This window comes from Candoia aspera, chromosome 7 (assembly GCF_035149785.1).
Source record: "Candoia aspera isolate rCanAsp1 chromosome 7, rCanAsp1.hap2, whole genome shotgun sequence".
In the NCBI taxonomy this organism is placed as follows: Eukaryota; Metazoa; Chordata; class Lepidosauria; order Squamata; family Boidae; genus Candoia; species Candoia aspera.
The window spans coordinates 81160749-81180859 of record NC_086159.1 but is presented as its reverse complement, the minus strand read 5'-3'; the positions used below and the strand labels follow the sequence as shown (position 1 = coordinate 81180859).

General features: G+C 43.7%; 2 protein-coding genes across 3 annotated transcripts in view; one reads left to right on the top strand and one right to left on the bottom strand.

Moving 5' to 3' along the window:
* Positions 1-5907: 5907 nt before the first annotated feature.
* Positions 5908-18691, bottom strand: RIBC2 (RIB43A domain with coiled-coils 2). Its single transcript, XM_063309193.1, has 7 exons — positions 18383-18691; positions 16841-16922; positions 15591-15935; positions 14234-14352; positions 7597-7824; positions 7000-7166; positions 5908-6072 (listed from the first exon to the last, which is right to left on the bottom strand). The coding sequence occupies exons 1-7, from the start codon at positions 18479-18481 to the stop codon at positions 5991-5993; spliced, it is 1122 nt and encodes a 373-aa protein (XP_063165263.1). The 5' UTR covers positions 18482-18691; the 3' UTR covers positions 5908-5990.
* A 232-nt stretch (positions 18692-18923) lies between these two features.
* Positions 18924-20111, top strand: part of SMC1B (structural maintenance of chromosomes 1B) — a 61322-nt gene continuing 60134 nt past the window's right edge. For both annotated transcript variants that reach the window (XM_063308328.1, XM_063308327.1), the window contains exon 1: positions 18924-19050. The gene's annotated coding sequence lies outside the window, so the exon portion shown is untranslated. The remainder of the gene's footprint in view (positions 19051-20111) is intronic.

Here is a 20111-nt window from a genome sequence, read left to right as displayed (position 1 = left end):
ACGTCACACCTCCCACAGCCTTGGCAAGGCCCAGGCTACTGCAGTGGCATCACTGGGTTGCCAATCTCAACCTCAGCAGCTCTTGGAGTTCAAGTATTTTTAAAAAATTGAGGAAGTGAGCTTTGAGGAAGAGGACAGAGAAGAGAAACCGATGCTCAACCCAGGAAAAGTCGAAATCGTGCAAAAGAGCCTCAGGACAGTCCCGCCTTGTCTTAGAAAGGGGTAGGGCAGGTTCTGGACAGGCTTTCAAGATTCTGTTGATGGATCCTATGACAATAAAGCAGCATTCCTGGAGTCCCTGCAGGGTCTATTTCTTGACCTGGCCTCCCTCGAATAGCTGACAAGCAGGTCCCCTCTGCAAGAGATCAGCCCACCTCTGTTGGAACGGAATTTGAATTGTACCCTGATTAGATTGACTGATCCGGTTCATGTTTCTGTTTCAACATTAATGCTCACCAAAGTTAACTGATGCTTAAATCTGAACTTCAGAGCTGAGCAGTTTTTTGGTTCAAAGGGGAAAATGGGGCTTCAGGGATTCCAAAGGAGTGATGGTCTTCCACTGGGTTGGAAAGGCTAAAAATGCTGGAGTGGGTGGGTCTTCGGTTTGATCCAGCAGGACTGCACGACCAGATGTGCCCCCTGTTGGCGTTTGCACAGAGTGCTGGAAGTCGTTCGGCCCGAGAGATCAGAAAGAACACACCAGGCATGTCTATAAAAATGAGTGTATTTAAAGAAAGCATAAAACATAAACAGTTTCTTTATGCAGAGTCCTGGATAGGCAAAGGCCTTAAATACAAAGAAACACATTTACAAGCTCATACACACGCACACATGCTGAGCAGGAAACAAGAGGCTGCGAAAAGGAAGAGGGAAGGGCTCGCTCTGGCAGAGCTGGCTTATTTAAATGGAAAATTAAGCAAGGAAGTCAGGATGGTTTCGGTTTCCCATATAAGGTCATCGAACAGTTAACCAAATGAGACCTGACCTTATCAACCTGCCAATATTTAAGAAAGTATTCAATTACCATGGATACCTGGCATTCCTTTGTGACTTGCTCCTCGCACAACAACCTGAAATACCAACACCCCCTGCTGCATCTTTCATTGGAAGTGTGCTCAGTGCTCTAGGATTTTCTCCTCAGTATTCAGATATGGCGGGACAGGAGAAACGGTGAACTTCTAGATGTTCCTGGACCGTGGCTTTCAGAAGCCCCAGCCTGTAGGGCTAATGATAAGTGATGCCAGAATTACCCTTGGGTGATACAGATTTCCCCTTTGGGGAATGAAGAAACTGATAAACATCTAGACCCTCGTAATATCCATGGCTGAGTGGATTCCACTTAGCTCATGGTGAAGGAACTAATATTTCCAACGGATCGAGAAGAACACACAGGACAGCCCCCAGATGCTCTGGAATTTCACGAAGGAAGAGGATGCTAAGGAATGATCCATTTTTATTCTTTTCTTGAAACCTAATAAAATTTGCTATTAAAAAAACGGAATGACCCAAGGGGATTAAAATGCACAGCAATCACTGACGAAGGCCAATTAATATAAGCTTCAGAGAGCTGGAAGCTTTTCATCTCTTGCAAAAGAATCTGATCTCAGACAGCCTGGAACTGTGCAAGCCATATGGTACCCTTTACAAAACCTTTGAAATCTCTGCTGCAAACTCTATGCAGATTGCAGGGAACATGTTACAATTAGAGCATTAGTCACCATATGTTTCACTGGTCAGGAAGTGGGTTGAAAGACCTGGCAACAATCAGCTCATTAAAATATGCAGGCAAAAGGTGCACTTCTTTGGCACTTCGGGTTAGAAATATGCTGGAAGCAATGGGGAACTTTTGTTTATGGCACACACATCTGGATTTACATGATTATGCCTGTTATTTAGACTTTGATTGGCATAAGCGCAGATGTACAATGACTAGCTGCTTAATTACAGAGTTTTAAGCTGCCTTGAGAATATCATCTGCTGAATTTGGGACTTGTTTCTCACTGAAATAATAATAATAAAAAATCTATATCCTGTAGCGAACACTCCATTGAACCTAGAAAACTAGCTACCTGGGGAAAAGGCTTTAAGGTTCCTGATGGGCTAAGGTTCTAGAAGTGGGCATTTCCTTATTCACTGGCTTAGTGAGAATTATACCTTGTTGAAATTTGAAGAGATTTCAGGTAAAGGTGATACATTTGACTTTCTGCACTATCAATCCAGCTTTTAAAATATGTATTTACTGTTTCAAATAAAGCTCATTCATATGATAGAAAAATCTAGATGAGCGAAATGGTAGCAGTCCCCTCAGCTGAAGATGCCACTCTTAATAAACATTTGTTTTAATATCATGCATTTATGTTTGCAATGACTAGTCTCTGTTTCGATTTCCTGTTCGGCATATGGATCTGTATACTGCCCAACTTTCTGCCTTGAGTTAGCAGAAGACTTCATTAGACACAAAGCCTTTTTTTTTTTTTTTTAATGTGCAGCACTGTTAATGGAGTTGGTTGCAAAATTCTTTGGGGCACAATTGGATGTCTTGAAGGAACTAGTGGGATAGGCTGTAATTAACCTTGTGTAGTAGACTGGCAGATTCTGATCCCTTGTAAACCATTGTCAAATAAAACATGATCAGGTAAAAACATCAGATCCACAATTGGCAGCAAGACCTAGCCAACACTGGGGGATCTTGAAAATCAAAGAAATTCAAATCAAAGATCTTGAAAATCAAGGGGTTAGCACTGGATGGGAGACCACCAGGAGACCTGAGGCTGCAGATCGGACTTCCATTTTGGTGCCGAAAACTGCATGGGCTTAGTTTTGGCTTGAGGAAATCTTTATCTTTTTAGCACGAGCCTGGTGCTAAATTAGTGCTAAATTTCTAAGATTTAAAGCCCCCTTCTTTGCGCTCCCTTCAAGTTCAGCTGAAATGATGGAAGACTGGCTCTGATACACAAACCTGGTGCACACACATGTACGAAGCACGCCCTGAAGGTCACGCGGCGTAGATGAGCCAAGTCTGAGTGACACAGAAACAACAGCAGGCAGAAGATTGTGCTGTGTGTGTGATGTCAACCTGCATCAGAAGAGGAACATCTTTTCTGTTTTTTAAATTAATGCCCGGCCACCTTTGCTTTTTAAATCGGCACCGTTGGGAGCGGTTGCGGAGAAGCAGAGAGGGGGTAAGAAAGGATCCACTTATTTGTCTTCTGCTTAAGACATGAACTCATTTCAATAAAACAAAGGAAAACATCTGCATCAAACGGGGACAGACTGTGTGCTGGAAATCCTCCTTACCCTGATACTTTTACTGATAAGGGGGTTTGGCCAGCTTTTCCCCAAATGTTTAGATCAATATTGCCAGTGTTATGTTACTAGGTAGAGAGCTTGCCTGTGGTTTTAACTATCGCCAATCATCCTCCCTGGTTTCTCCCTGTCTCCTTCAAGCACGTCAGCAAAACTCCTTAACTTCTTTAGAGGCCCCACATACGCTCCAGGCTGGAAACAGCCCTATCTGCTTTTCGCAACATGTTGGCTGTGCTATTCTCGCTCGGGTTTCAGCGAGTGTTCGCTCTGCAGCTCTGACTTTAATCAGATGAAAAGCGTCGAATGCTTCAATTTCACTGCCTGTTTATCTTTTTATCCTCAGCTATTCTTTGCAGACAGAAGCTTAGATTCAAGGGCAAAGAAAGGCCGCTAATATTGTTTGGAAGAAGATGGTGCTGTTTTCCACTGCTGATGCCCAGATTAGAAGTTAATAACTCGTATTACAGAAACTTCCATGTGCCCAAAGAATTCACGCAAGAGGCTTCCTGCTGTGTCTCTGCAGGATCCCCTGCTCTGGCTTTTTTCTTTCTACCAGCCGACGCTTAATGGTTAGGGATTACAGCAGAATTCTTCCTCCTACCCCACAGTCCTTCCAGCTGACCTTTCGGCATCAGTGTTTACTGCTCCCGGAAGTATGACTTGCACAAAAACATCGAGGCAGGAAATTCTTAGTTGTCTCACTCTGGAATGAAGATTCTTCCAGTTTTAGTTCAGAGGGAAAATCCACATTTCATCTACCAGATATGTGGGAAGACCGGAATAAGAATTACCTGCCAGACTAAGAGTGGTGTGTGGCCTGGAGCCAAATCTGTGTTCTCCAATCTGGCAAAGCAGCTTAGCTATTTCTTGGTTGAGATAGTTAAGATCTAGACAGTGTTTCTCAACCTTGACAGCTTTAAGGTGTCTGGACTTCGACTCCCAGAATTCCCCAGCCAGCCATGCTGGCTGGGGAATTCTGGGAGTCGAAGTCCAGACACCTTAAAGCTGTCAAGGTTGAGAAACACTGCTCTAGATTGACCAAAGAACTGAAACAGCCCTGCTGAAAGATATTGGTCATGATGAACGGTCAGATCCACCCGTCCAACTGATATAATGATCATTGGTCCTCACTTGAGGCTACTGGTAGTTGGAGTGATTAGTGCAACGGATTCCACAGATTCAGTGTTTCTCCCATGAAGGGGATGGTCCGGGCTATTGTCTCACAGCGCAGCAGATTCAACCCATCCAGGGGACCTTCCTCCTCGTGATAAACAGCCACCCCCAGCCTCAGCACAACTTTCTGTTTTCCTAAGTCTCTGCACACCTAAACTGAAGCAGCTTTAGGAAACCAAGCACTATTTTATTCAACTTGCCAAGAATGAGTGCACAGTTTGGGATTGAACACTTTCATTACGTCAGGGCAAAGGGATGCAATGCTTTTCCCATGTGCTTGAAAAACCTGGACGTTTGACAGCGACTAGGTTTCACCGGCTGCAGGCGGGGACAGCCAATTCTGCGGCCTGCTTTTAGGGAGGCAACAGAGACATCCTGAGTTTTCCGATAGCCTTATTTTCCTCTTTTCCAACATAACTAGCTTTGGGGGGCTGACGAGGAAATGTAGATATTTGTGGCAAAGACAAACATTTCTAGTTTGACTTAGGGAAGAAGCCTGAAGCCCTTTGGAGAAATATATATGTACATACATAAATGCATACACCCTCAATCATTTTTTTGCAATCTCACAGCATGGAGAAATTGGACAATCAGAGAATTTTAAAAAGTCTTTTAAAAGCATCCTGTCCCAAATCTTGGATAAGGTTAGAGAAGATGGAAGTGGGGCGGCACTGTAATATTGGCCGAAAAGCATTGGAAAAGACACTAGGCTGGGGGATTCTGGGAGTTGAAGTCCACACACCTTCAAGCTGCCAAGGCTGAGAAACACTGCTCTAAAGGGTTGCCCTGGAACATCCTACCCCTGGGGGAAGTCAGGATTTCACACAATACTCCCTTTGTCCGTCAGCTTCTTCCCTTCCACTATCCAACGATGGAGCTGAACAATTAGGAAAGCCTCCTGTCATTTAGCAATTGTTTGTATTCTGTGCCTAAGTTTTTTTGACATTTTTACAGCAATTCTAAGAGACCTCCGAACAGCTTATTCCTTTTTGTGGAGAAATGTTGAAACAACCTTGATGAAGAAATCCAGGAGCTGATGAGGGAGGAGAAATGAAAACTAATTCCTGGGAAAGTGGAAAGTGTGAGAAAGAAACTCAAAATACAGGTAGTCCTCGTTTAACGACCACAATTGGGCCCAGAATTTTGATTGCTAAGCAAAACTGTCATTAAGCAAATCAGACCCGATTTTACAAACTTTTTTGCAGCAAGGCAGTCACTAAATGAGGATTACCTGCAACGGTAATAAATTTTTCAGACGTTGTTATAGCACAGGGCAGCAATTTATAATGTATAACTGTAACTTACAATCTGCATCATTTTGTGGAACCGTTCATTTCTTTTCATAAATCAAATGTTCTTTTAATTGGCTACCCCTATAGCTGCAATTTCTATAGGCCAAGAAAAACATCAGTAATGTTATGTTTTCTTTATTATATAAATGAAGAAAGTAGAAATATTTTTACAAACATATCGTCTACACACCTATTTGAGAGTGAGTATCAGCTCCGACATCACCGGCTAATTGTGTTAAACTGTGTGTAATACTGGCCAGAAGGAAAATTTGTATATACTCCTTCATTAATATATGCTTGCCTGAAAAAAAAAAAGCCATAGTTAGTTGATACACATTAATGGTTAAACTTTCTAAACGAGAGATTTCTTTTTCTAGGAATCAGTGATAGATCAATTTTAAACCTTTTTTCAAATGGGCCAAGGGAAGTTAGAGAGCCAGGTCAGTGTCATGATGAAGGCGCCAGGCTAGAAACTGGGAGACCCTGAGTTCTAGTCCCGCCTTAGGCACGAAGCCAGCTGGGTGACCTTGGGCCAATCACCTCTCAGCCCTGGGAAGGAGGCAATGGCAAACCACTTCCAAAAAACCTTGCCAAGAAAACTGCAGAGACTTCTCAAGGCAGTCGCCAGGAGTCAAGGCTGACTTGAAGGCACCAAAAAAAAAAAAAGAGGAAAGGAAAGTTATCCAAAACACCAGAAAAACTGTCCTTTTGAAAGAGCTTGACATCAGTGGTGTTTGCTGGGGGCGGTCAGAAAAGGCAAGATGGCGGACGTGGCAGCATAATCAAAGCCCTGCCCCTTCACACATGCATACATACATACATGTACAAAGGGGGGGGGCTTTCATTGCTCTGTCATGACCACCACCTTGCCCCCCTTCCCAAGGGCACCGCTGCTTGGTCCATTTGTACGTTACAACAGGTGAATATTCTCAGCAGAATTTCATTTGGACCAAGCATTTCAGGTGCTAACGAGTCCAAGCCAGGTGACTCCCTCTCTGTCCCAGGGGTCAGAGCAGGGTTAGCTGGGTGGGCTGGAAAGCTGCTGAGCAGTAAATAAAGGCAGGCAGATCGCGCTCAAAAGCTACCGAGCCTAAGCCCTCCAGAGGCATCATGCTCACTGGCCAGAAGCTGAAACCGATGCTGATGCAGCCAAGCCCACTGGCCTGCCCCGGTGAGTCTCTGGGCTCGTCCTGGGCTCAAACCGAGCGGGCACCTGAAAGCGCCTTGCCTGTTTTTCTGCTCCTGGGACAGCTGGGCATTAAAATTATCTAAGGCTCTCCGCAGGTCCCGATTCTGACGTTGCTGGTGGCGTTCATAGAGCAACTCAGCTCTGGCCTCCTGGATCCGCTTCCGGTCCCATTCCGTGTTTCTCTGGCGATCCTCTTCGTCCAACCTCTGCATGAAAACAAGAAGATTCGTTTGGCTTGTGGTCTGTGGCCAGCAGTTAAACACATCTGCCCCCACCCAACCTTTCGGGCTTTAGTAAGTTGCTGATTGTTTCCAGCAGACCGGCTGCTAACAACCCTGGGTCTTCCCAAAGACCTTCTGGAATGGAAGGAGTCATGGAAGTTCACCCTACCTGGAATCCCAAGGCACAAAAATGGTAAATTTAGGCTTGTTTTCCTTTTCCATCCCTTAAAACGGGACCTATGGCCCTTAAGGTGTCGCACTACTACAACCTCCATCAGCCCCTGCCAATGAGGCAATGGTGAAGGAAGGTGAAGAGCTTTGATCGCACTGTTGTGGCCCCCATCTTGACTGTTTTGACTGCGCCCTGCAGAACCCAGGTTGTAATTCCGTAACGGTATCTCCTTAAAGGTAATACCAGCTTCTCCAGCACTTGCTGCAGCTGAATATCACGGATTTCTTTCAGCTGATCTTGGCTCATCCCTTTCCATCGATCCGTGATGATGCGATTTGCCCCAAAGGAGCTGACAGCTTGCTGTGGGTTTTCAGTCAGCAGATCCCCCTGAAGCTGGTTCAGAATGTCCCTTTCTTTTGCTGCTTCTTCTTGCTGTTTTTCAAGTCTTCTTCTACGCTCGGTTTCAGCAGCCTTAAAAAAAAAATCACAGCAATGTTTACAAAGTCAGCAACGGTTGGTCCTCACCAGCTGGCAAGTACTTAATCAAATTCAGCCATAGTGTTTTGTAGGGTTTTTTGGTCGGACATAAAGACTGGAGACCCTTGGGCTGGCAGGACACATCTGGATCTCTTGGCTCTTCCTAGGCCAAGTGCTCGTATCAGTTCTGCCCTGGATTATACATACCATTTACTTAATCTTATTCTTTTCCCCGTCTGCAAAGCAGTGAAGTTGTGGCTGGTAGAACAAGGTAAGGTCGAGTCTCTGAGCTGAGCTCAACCCCTGCTGACTTCATTTCCCAGTCTAGCTTACAGACCTGGGCTTTGGAGCCAAGACTAAGTCAACAGGCCCTGCCAGCTTCTGAGTGGGTACACGTGCCTGGTTCCTGTTGCAAACTGAACAGAAATCAGAGCAACCCCACCCCCGCACCAAAATCTGCCAACAGTTGGCTTGACTTCATCCACCAGGTGGGTTTACACAAACTTAAAAGGAGGAGGAAGAGAACTAATGAAAAGTTTGGAGGCATGGGTTAAGCACTTAAGAAATCTTGCTTATGACAAAACACCAAGTTCTATGTTCTTCAACTGTTTGACCCAATTAACCCCTTTCCCCAGTCTGTCATCCCCCCCCAAAAAAACCCAAAACCAGACTCTATTGTTTTATAGAAATGTCTCAGCAGTGGCAGCCCCAAACTGGATCCTCAACCCACAAACAACCAGTTTCCAATTTCTCCATTACCCCCAGGATATGACCAAATTCCCCCCTTGGAGGTCATTAGCCTTGTTAAGAACCACTGCTCTGAATCTACGCCTGGCAAAGTTGTTTTCCTCTAGAGCAGTGTGGAGACAGAATTTTACCAGCATCCTTCTTATAAGGACTGCATGTGTTCAGCTAACTGTGTAAGCTGGGATTGTCAAGGAAAATAACAAGCTTCCTTGTCTCGAGAACTCCAAGGCTCTCCTGGGGGATAAGGATGCCTAAGAATAAGTTGGAATATGAGGGAGGCTGGCAAGTGCATGATAGGAATAAGTTGGGAGATGGCACGAATGGAAGATCAGGGAAGGGAATAGAAACCAGAACCAGCAGAAACCAGTAGAAGGTAATACAAGAATGCAAGCGTGCAAGCATGCACGCATGGGGGATATCTTGTCCGAAAGTAACCGGACAGGTAATTGTAATGTTAAATTCTCCTCCCACTATTAGATCATTCCACTCCCAAAGGAGGGGCCAAGGTGGAATTTTACACCTGAAGGAGGGCAGAATCCCTAAATGGTGATGGGTGTAGATGTAGTGTATAGTTAACATAGATAACACAAATGTATGCATGCCTATGTACCCTGTGACAGAAATTGTCCAATAATCATCTTATATTTGTAACTGTATCTTATGGATAATGGTATAAAAGATGCTGTCCACTAACACAAAGGGCTCTCCTTTTCAGAGGAGAGACCCCCTTGTTACTTGAGCACTCAGATAAAAGGGTTATCCTATTTCTCACTTGGTGTGTTTATTGGGACCCATACCAGGTTTAAAGGACTCCGGTCCTAAGCTGTGATTTGCAGCCCTTCAGCAGTGTTTCTCAACCTTAGCAGCTGTAAGATGTGTGGACTTCAACTCCCAAGGCTGGCTGGGGAATTCTGGGAGTTGAAGTCCACACCTCTTAAAGTTGCCAAGGTCGAGAAACACTGGTCTAGAAAAGCGAAACAAGCACCTTTCATCATCCACAAATGCCACCTGAATGCACAGGCTTTGGACAGTGAAGAAAGTCGCTTAACGTTTGCCACCCTGTGGGCAAAGCGGGGCTGCTCACATCCTCCATAGAGGACTGGCGCATGCTCTCTCTTTGCCAGTCATCACAAAGGAAGGATGTCTTTTCTCGGCTTGCTTTGCCTGCACTTCCAAGGCCAGCTCCTTCCCACACTTCAGGAAGGTTCCTGAGAATAAGGAGTGATATTTACCTTCCCGGGCTATGTTTGCACCTCAGGATCCATCCTAAAAAACAGGCCTGTTTCAACTGCAATGGTTGTAGTTTGATAACACCCTAAGCTGAAGACAAATAAATGGGCGGACAGTGTCTGAACCCAGCAGTAGATCCAGGGATGCTCATCGCTAGAGGAAGAAGCTCTTCAGCGTCTTTTCTGAAGTCTGAATTCCCATGAGTTTCAACCGAGGAATGAACCCATCAGAGACTATGTGTGTGTCAAAAAAAGGCAAGTTGGCAGCCATGACCACAGGATCAAAGCCACACCCCTTTGTTACACGTGTTGCACGGACACACGTGAAAACCACAATCATGGCCACCATCTCAATCTTTTTGACCCTCCTGCGAAGGTGTCTGTCAGTCCACAAGGAAGAAAGATGCGTTTGCTTCTGTGCTTCTCATTCATTAAATCCCATTATTTGTGGGAGGAATTCCCCAAAGGGGGCCAGAACAAACACCCTAATTTAATCCTCATTTCAAAGCTGAAACAAACCAAATATCATACATTGGTGATGGTCCTGGCTGGAGCCATTACCAAAAGCCTAAGTCAGTTTTTAAGCAAGAGTCGTTTGGAACAGAAATTTTTCCACAGCCGAGAAGATACGATCCCAAACATACATATTAAAAAGTGGTCACTTTCCAACAATCCAATTCCAGGAACAAAAACCAGACTGTTTCTAAGAAGGAAAAAAAATGGAAAAACGCAATATTTGTATACTTGATAGCTTTGTTTTTTGAGTGACTAGTTAATAACTGGGGCGGTTCGGTCCTGGAATAGTTCTGAAAATATTTCGTAACTGAAGTCTGTTTCATCCAAAAAGAGATTTCTTCATCATAAGTTAAATTATGAGCTGTGGCAAATCAAGTCTGCAATTTAGATATTTGGAATAAAACACTTCATTGGCAATAGTATACTAGAACATAGCCACTATGTTTTTCCTTCCCTGACGTAAAAGAACCCAGAAAGAACAACAAACATGTCTGCTTTAACCATACACCTATCTTGGATTCTTGTAAGAAATGTCTTACTGACACGTCCATTTTTGTTAATCTTGTCAATTAACACATGGTATAATAAAGATACTTTCCAAAATGAAAAGAATGATTGCTGAGACTGAGTTCACGCACTGTGCTTAGTCATGGTTTTAAAAACTGTGGAATAAACCAGAAATGCAAAGCCACAAGTGCTGGTTTACAGCCACTGCAGCTGGATCCATACCACAGCCAAAATTCCAGGGCTTAAACTAGATTGGGAAGCTGGAAAACAACATGGCAGCAGAGGTTAGGGCAAATTACTTCCATGCTGTTGCCAAGACGTGAGCATAGATGTCTCCACAGTTTGAGCCCAGCTTTAAACGAAATTCAATACAGTAACATGACTCCCCGTATTTTAAACTTTTATCTCATTCAGGCACATTAAAAATTACAGTTTGGAAGGCCCCCAAGACTTTTGGCGAGAGAACGCATCAAGCCAAACCCAAACAAATCTCATGATGTTGGTGCTTTGCAGGCAATTTGGACACATTTTAAGAAGGGCTTAGTGCTAATCACGGTTAAGCCCCTTCTCAGCAAACCTGCCCCAAATAATGCACCAGCCACAACTAGTTTATAATTTTCCCCTCCTTTCTGATCTCAGCAGTCCCATCCGGGAAGGTATCTTGAAGCAGCCACACCAAGCTTGCGGACAGATGCGCCTGCTGAAGTCCTTCAGAAGGATTTGGATCAGTGCCTTTCCAAATGCCCCCCGCCCCATGATTCTCTAGTTAGTTATTTGTTAAAACTAAATCCCATCTTTTCTGCAGCACTTTAAGGCAACTCACATCCTAGGAAGCGTCTGTGGTTGAGGGAGACTTGCCCCAGGGTCTCCCCAGTCCTAGTCCAACATCTTAGCCATGATGGCAACCTACATACGCCGCCACCCCCTCATTTTATCCTGTCAACAATTCTGCACTGAGCCAAGAGAGAGAGAGTGACTCGTACCCATGTCACCCAGTCAATTTCCATGGCTGAGAAGGAACTAGAACCTGGAGCTCCCCAGCAATATTCCTCCACCTGCACCACCTCCACTACACGGGCTCGCTTTTTTCCAAAGGAGGAGGAGAACTATTAGTTAGATTGCTATTGAACCATATGTTCAGCCTGACCATGTTGACAGAAGATGCCTTATAACAAGCCATCATTATATGTTCTGGTTTAGACTCTCCTCCCTAACTGCAAGTTCTCCTATGGTCCGGGTTCAGATGGTTTCTCTGTAAGGGGTGTTTGAAGGGGGTCAAAAAGGTCAAGGGGGTGGCTGTAATTTATTTAACCCCATTCTCCACAGATGCCCCTCCCCTTCCCACAACATCGTCAAGTGCCTAGAAGTGCTTTTTTCCCCCTTCTGATTACCGAACAGGCAATTTGTTCAGGCCTGCACGCTCCATCCCCGCCTTTACTCAAGCTTGAAATGCAGCTGAGTAGAGGAGTCCTTAGAAAGCAGTTGTTTGGGGAAGCCAAATCTTGCGATTCTGGTTCTAGTTAACCACCCTGCCACAGAGATATGCCATTAACTGATCTTCCTCAAGGTTCAAAATTATGCACATGCTTGCCAACTCTGCTCCTACTAGTGAAGGGCTAATAAGAACCATAATTTGCCCACTCCATTTGATTAAAACGATACAGAACTCAGTCTGCCCAGAAGCACCTGGAAAATTAACACAGAGAACAAATCTTTTGCCTTGCACTCGTAATCCAGATGGAGAATATACTTAGTTATCACAGATACAAACCAGCAACCAGCTTAATCGCTCCAGGTGACAAATTAGGGATGCCATGGCACACAGGACGCAGGGTATAATTTATACTGACATCCTGATCTGGGTGACATCCCTTGTCGTCTCAGGGATGCCATGAACCCAGTGGTGGATTGGCACCTCCTGCTGTCCTAACAGCCAGGAACCACGCTGAGACGAGGAATAGGTCTCTAGTGTTTTATTACTGCTACATTAAACAGAATCCTAACAAACTGAAGAAGCGTGGGAAAACCCAGACAGATAAACCCCAAAAGTCAAGGCGGGTCTGTTCTGTGTCTCTTTGAATGGCTGTTCAACTCCTCACTACTACGCATGTGTTTTCCCCCCTGGATAGGGGCCCCCTCCTGCTCACCATCAGTGCTCATGACACCTGCCAAGCCATGAACCAAACTGCAAGAATTTGGCTCATACATTACACCAAGCCAAAACAAGCAAGTATTATCTATTTATTTTATTTATTTTATTATTCAAATTTCTATCACCGCCCTCCTCCCCCCAAACAGGGGGACTCTTCAGTTCCAGAGTGACCCTCAATCCTCTGTTTCGAGGTGTTTAAAATGTGCAGAAACACGAAAGAGTCCAGCTTCCTTCCCGTGCTTATGGCATCCAAGGCAGGGCTAGGACAGCCACCAATGCCAGGGTGACAACAGTGGCCAAGCAAAGGTGAGATCATGTCGTAACTACCGCTGCATGGAAGCTACATATCCAGATCTGGGAACCATCATTCATAAGACTAGAGCAGCGTCTCTCCACCTCGGCAACTTGAAGATGTGCGGACTTCAACTCCCAGAATTCAGAATGGCTGGCTGGGGAATTCTGGGAGTTGAAGTCCACACATCTTCAAGTTGCTGAGGTTGAGAGACACTGGACCAAAGGCATGACAGTAGGCTCTGATGACTGAATTGAATGCTGGGTTTCATGTTTGAGTGATGTCAATTCAAAATATGCCTGAAAATCAAATTAAGCTCTGGCAGGAAGCCTATATATCTGCTTCATCAAATACATCAAATATTCATTTGTATCCTTCTCATCCCCCAAGGAGTTCAAACTTCCATTGGACTTGGGTGGCTAGTAAATTCAAATGAATGAATGAATGAATGAATGAATGAATGAATGAATGAATGAATGAAAGAAAGCAACATAGAACAGACATTATAGCATCACAATCATCATATAAGAACAGGATTAGATTCCTGAGCGTCGCTTTGGAGCTACAGTGATGACATGCATCTCATTATGTAATTTGTGTCCTTTGCTCAACGATGTCATTTTCCTGTACACCCTCCCATGACTTGCCAAATTCACCCCACAAAAGAAGAGATGCATTTGATTTTCTTGGTCCAGGCCCAACCCAGTATCCACACAGACTCCTGAGCAGATGAATTGATAAATGATAACAGTAAATCACCGAAGTAAATACGCTGGAGTGTAAATATCCGCAATAACTTATTTCGGCTGATATGAGAATAAATATCCTAGACTATTGGGAACATTAAAAAAGCTACTTTGAACACCATCATTCCTGAAAATTTGCATTAGTAATTACGACATATATGTGGTACTCTTAGAAAGTACCATATATAATTAATAATAATCAATTTTGCTTTACCAGGGCTTTATTGAATTCTGCAGTAGTGATACAAATAGCTCTTCTGGTTTCCTCATCTGCTCTTTGGAGATCCATGGCCTTCTGATCTAGCTCCAGTCGGCGTTGGAGATGAAGATCATCTACATATCGAAATGAAGCAGTTATGTGCACAAATGCCATATAGAGAACCACTGGCCCCAGTCCCCAGATTCAGCTTCCGGCCCTCCTCAATTCTTCAGGCGTTTGCTCCATTAACCAAAGAGACAGACTCCAGGTTTTTAATTCTCACAGTGTTTTCTATCAAGGACCAATAGAGAAGGCTGTGGTTAATACTTACTATTTTTTGTTTTATTTGAATCTGAGCTGGACGCAAGGATGTGGCATCCAGAATGCTGAGCTTGACACAAGGCTGGACTTTGGCCGCTGACTGTGGCTATTTTTGTTTTAAAGCGCGGATTGATAGTTTTAGATGTTTGTATATTTGTTTTTAACTTGTTTTCATTGGATTATTGTTTTTAACTGTGGTGAGCCACACAGGAACACTAAGGTGGGATGGCAAATCAAATCAAATCAAATCAAATCAAATCAAATCAAATCAAATCAAATCAAATCAAATCAAATCAAATCAAATCAAATCAAATCAAATCAATCTGCTTTGCCTGGCAAATTTGGAAGATGGGGTCTTCCTGAGGGCCCTTCTACCAGTTTCAGCAACCCAAAGGATGTGTAGCTGGAGAGCAGCTTCTCATACAGTCAGGCTCTAAGTCATTTAGGATTTTAAAGCCAGTAGGTAAAGGTAAAGGTTTCCCTTGACGTAAAGTCCAGTCGTGTCCGACTCTAGGGGGCGGTGCTCATCTCCGTTTCTAAGCCTTGGAGCCGGCGTTGTCATAGACACTTCCGGGTCATGTGGCCAGCATGACGACTCGGAACGCCGTTACCTTCCCGCCGAAGCGGTACCAATTAATCTACTCACATTTGCATGTTTTTGACTGCTAGGTGAGCAGGAGCTGGGATTAACAACGGGAGCTCACCCCGCCGCGCGGTTTCGAACCGCCGACCTTCCGATCGGCAGCTCAGCGGTTTAACCCGCAGCGCCACCTACCAACTCATTAATCTGTGCCCGCAAAGGAACCAATGCCAATTTTTCGAACAGGCATTATATAATTGGCATCGGTGCTTCTCAGCCTTGGCTTCAATTCTGGGAGTTGAAGTCCACACATCTTCAAGTTGCCAAGGTTGAGAACCACTGATCTACATAATCGTGCATACCCTTGAATGAGTGAGCAACGGAGGCATGGTACTTTGTACCAACTGCACTTTTTTCAACATTTTGCAGGTGCCAGCTGTCAGCATTCTCTATTCTGGATTCAGTCATTACCTGCACATTTTCCATCCGTCAGCGCGTTCTGCTTCTCCTTTTCCTGCTGCAAAAGCCACTCTCTCGTTTGTTCTTGCTGGAATCTCCACCTATTCGTACAGTTTAAATCTTCTCCCATGAAATTCTGCAAGCTGGATATGGTACAGCGAGGGTCGCTGTCAGCAAGGCGAGCAGCAGTATCCTTCTGCAGGCCTTGTGGGTCAGACAGCTCATATTCACGCCGCGTTTCTGGCTTCTGGTAATTTTGACGAAATTCATTGATAGCTTTATTTAGAATCTGAGCATCCTTTTTCTGCCGTTGATCCAACATAGAGAGGACCTTATCATTTTGTTTCATTTCTGCAGCTATATTGAGAGAGAGAAAGGGCTGTGATTCTAATCCGTAAAGCAATATATTTTTGTGAAGTTAAACTGCATGCTGCGTGGCTAAAGGTTAGTTGTTCCAATCCAAATAAGATTAGTGCTATATTTTACCTATTCAGGTGATACATCCAAATACTTCATCTCCATATGAAGAAATTCATAGTTATTTGGAAATATTCCTTTAAAAGAATGTCACACAAGGGCACTTCCATACATCTACTATCAGTGCCAATATAGGCAGTCCTCACTTAATGACCATTCATTTAGTGACGGTTCAGACTTACAATGGTGCTGAAAGAACCGACTTACAACCATGCTCACATTCATGATTGTCGCAGCGTCCCTGCAGTCACATGATCACAAAGGTCATAAAATCAGGTTGGATTCATTTAATGACCGTTTCACTTAGCAACTGAAATGCCAGTCTCAATTGTGGTTGTTAAGCGAGGGCTACCTGTTAACACTCCCCACATCTCACAGTGGTGTGTGACTGTACTCGTTGCAGCTCCATTAAGCACAGAAAAGCTAATGCTTCAACTATATATATCCCTGTCTTGTAGTGCTATGTTAATTTGTGCTGAGAAAAGAGAAAAACTGAGCTTAGTACAAAAAACCCTAAAGCCTGGGGTAAACACACTGAGATACTCTGTAAAAACGGAGAGAGCCAAGAAGTGGGAGATGGGATGTGGTGGAAGTTCTCACCAAGGCGCCCAACCCCAAGCCTTGCAGAGTTCAAGCATCTTATCATTTGCAGCAAACTTGCTTGCCCAAGAAGAATCTCATGTGAATGATGGGATAGGATGCAGGTGCAGAAGGGCTGAAAGAGAACGCATGTTGATAGCCATTTGACAAATGATGGTTAAAAAATAATATGATGTATAATATACCAATTGAATCATCATGGGCCCTCTGAACTGCTTCTTGAATCTTTTTGTCTTTTACTTGGGTGTCCAAAGCTTCCTTGTCAATCTGTAGTAGACAGGAAGAAAAACCTGGTTCAGATTTCATGCCAGGGAAGATAACTCATTCACATTTAACTCCAGAAGAGGAAATTTCCCAAAAGAAGCTGGGCTTTAACTGCTATTTTCAGGAAGTGAAAAGCTGAGACAAATAAAGGTAACAAAATCCAGGGGTGGGGGTGGGGTGATGTTTTTTTTATACTGCGGATTTTAATTTTGAGTCACCATGTGTGAGTTGAGCGGCCATATAAATTTGTTTAATAAATAAATAAATGAATGAATGAATAAACTTCTAGTCTTTATTGATAAATTGAAGCCGAATAAATAACTAGAATTACACTGTATCCATTAAATAGAATTTTAAAACTCTCAAATACAAAACTATTGAGCTTTAAATTAAATTATGTCATACATCTCCAAGATTGGCCTTTGTATTTTAAGGACTGGAAAATAGTCAAGGTAATGCCAGGAAACTATGGGCCAGTTAAGTTAACATTCCAGAAATGTTCCTCTAGTAAGAGGAGATGGGCGGTGACAAATTTGATGAATAAAATAAATAAAAATAAAATAAATTTAATAACTCTGATGGAAAGAATTCCTAGAATACTAACTTATAAAGAAGGAAAAACACTAAACCATTATTTGATAGAAAATGTAAACAGGAATTAATTGTGGCCTCAATGCAATCTTACATACCTAAGAAACACTGTAGCCACATTCTGTGCAAATAGGCATGCATGACATTGCTTCTCTGTCTATATCTGAATGCTTAAGCATTTTACTGCCAAGTTGGAGGATATTTCAAAGTTGGAGTACATTTACATTTTTTTTCCATATAGAATTAAGTATAAATATTTTAGAGAACAAAACATCAATAGATAATTGTATGCAAAATTTTAGGTGCCCCTGGTCAAACTGTGTATTTGCACCTAAACAGTAAGTATGCATTCCAATTTTCAGATGAATGTCGTGTTTAACTTTGCATCTGGTTCTATTCATTTACGAATGCCTTGAAACAAACAATTTGAGCAGGAGTGCCCAAAGCTTTGCATGCAACTGTGTATATTTATGCAAAATTAGGCTGAATTATTATATTCATTACTCATTACTCACATTTATATGGCCGCCCATCTCACACAAGACTACTCTGGGCAGCATACAGTGAGATAAAACCAGTGAACAAATAAAACAATCACTATAAACAAATAAAATGATTATTAAAAGAATACTATCACAACATTTTAAAATATATGGCCGTTGCATGTTTTTGTGAAGGGAAACTTTCTTCCTTTCTCTTTTTGCATATAAACTAGGAGAACTCATTCCATGTATTTTATCTGTTTTCTCTATTTTATTGTAAGCCACCTAGAGCCACATACGTGAGACGGGCGGCTATACAAATCGAATAAACGAATGAAAGAAATTCGTTTTCTACAGTCAAGAAATCTAAAGAATTATACAGCCACCTACCCCGATGGTCCTGGCCCGGGCATCAAAGATCCGGCTTTGCCTCTGCAGCTCCCGGTAGCGCCTCCGCTGGAGCGCGCCCGCCTCGGCCCGGGAGTGCATGGCCGGCCGCAGCGGTCCCGCCGGAGCAGGGAGGCCGAAAGAGGATGCTCCGGGCTGGGGAAGGATGTAGGACGCGCAGCATTCCTGGCGCCTAGCAACGGTCTCCACAACCTTGGGTTGCTAAGGGGACGAGCCACGCCTCCTCCTCGTTAGCTCCGCCTCCTCCCTCTCGAACGTGCTTCGAGCTCTCGAGGCCCTGCCGCCCGCAGTTCCCGTCAGCATAGAGATGGAACGAGACGGGCAATGCTAGAGCGACCACTGGCTCTCTTCGTCACGAGTCTAGAGGGGAAACAAGGAACTCTTAGGGCGGGGCAAAGCGTCGGAAGGCGGGGCACGGGGAAGTCTCGCGGGATTTCCTCTCCCCTCAGCGTTGCGCGAGACCGGTCGAATTGGCGGGAAGGGCGCTTTTCCCGATCTGAGGGGTCTGTCTACGTATTAAATGTATTGCCTCCCCCTATAGAAGCGCCTATAGCTCATCCTTCACGGGCTTTTGGAAGGGGAAGGCACCTCTCTGCTCCTCGCCCGTCATTCTGCACATTTAAAGCGCTCGTCCTGCCCGAGCTGGTGTGGTAATAACTCATTAATCGAAATTCTCCTCAGCCGCCCCTCCTTCATGGCCCCTCTTTCGTTTTCTTCCCAGCAATTCTTTGACTTTCCTCCCTTGAGGCCCAGCTGCATTAAATCCAGTTGAAATAAATACCGAAAAGGCGTCCTGAATCGTTTAAAAACCACTGGGTGCTCATTGGAGATCCAGGTTGTCCCTCCACATGTGTCCCCAAAATGCTGATAATATTTCATCCCTTCTGGAAGGGGCTACACACATGGAGAAAATGCCGTAGAGCCTCCATATCCAAGAGCAGCGTTCCTTTAAATGCTAGGGGACAAGCGGGACCTCCATGTAAATATCAGAAGTGTTGGCTTGAAAACGGGAAAAATTAAGGAACCACCACTGTTCCGGCTAATCTGCACTTGGAAGCTTACCAACCTTTAAATATTTGTGCCTTTGCTTAGTAATTACTGCTTAAAGACAATGATCTACATTTTGTGTTCCAAATATCCTCAAATGAAATTATCTTCATTGCAGCCAAAGACCAGGAGATAATAAAACTGAGTGGTGTAAAACAGGAGACACATCCAGGCATCCCAGAGAATGCCCAGAGTCGTTGTAGGCGAAATGGGTGGTAGAGAAATTTGACAAACAAATAAAATAAATATTGTGTTTGGTTCCAGACCACCGCAATAAAATGAATATTGCAATAAAGCAAGTCATACGAAATTTTTGATTTCCCAGTGCAAATAAAAGTTAGGTTTACACTATGCTGTAAGATATGCTGTAATCTATTAAGTGCAATAGCATGTCTAAAAAAAATACAACATACATACCCTAACTGAAAATACTTTATTGCTAAAAAATGCTAATCTGTTGGAAAAAGGGCACCAATAGACTTGCTTGGTGCAAAAACGCAGTATCTGCAAAGCTCAGTAAAGGGAAGTGCAATAAAATGAGGTACGCCAGTATATAAAAAGAACAAATGGTTAAAATAACTGGGCGTATCCATCAGTGGGCCGCATATTTTGTGTACAACACACAGCAGTAGAATTTAGCTATATTTAGAGTAACATTAATATC

Bases quoted from the DNA above. Each gene is read 5' to 3' on its own strand.
- RIBC2 (XM_063309193.1), bottom strand. From the start codon at position 18,481: ATGCACTCCCGGGCCGAGGCGGGCGCGCTCCAGCGGAGGCGCTACCGG. The intron at 15,936-16,840 runs GTATATTATACA...CTCTCAATATAG, and splicing joins GGCCCATGATGATTCAATTG to CTGCAGAAATGAAACAAAAT. The intron at 6,073-6,999 runs GCAAGGCGCTTT...TTTTTTTTTCAG, and splicing joins TCCCAGGAGCAGAAAAACAG to GCAAGCATATATTAATGAAG.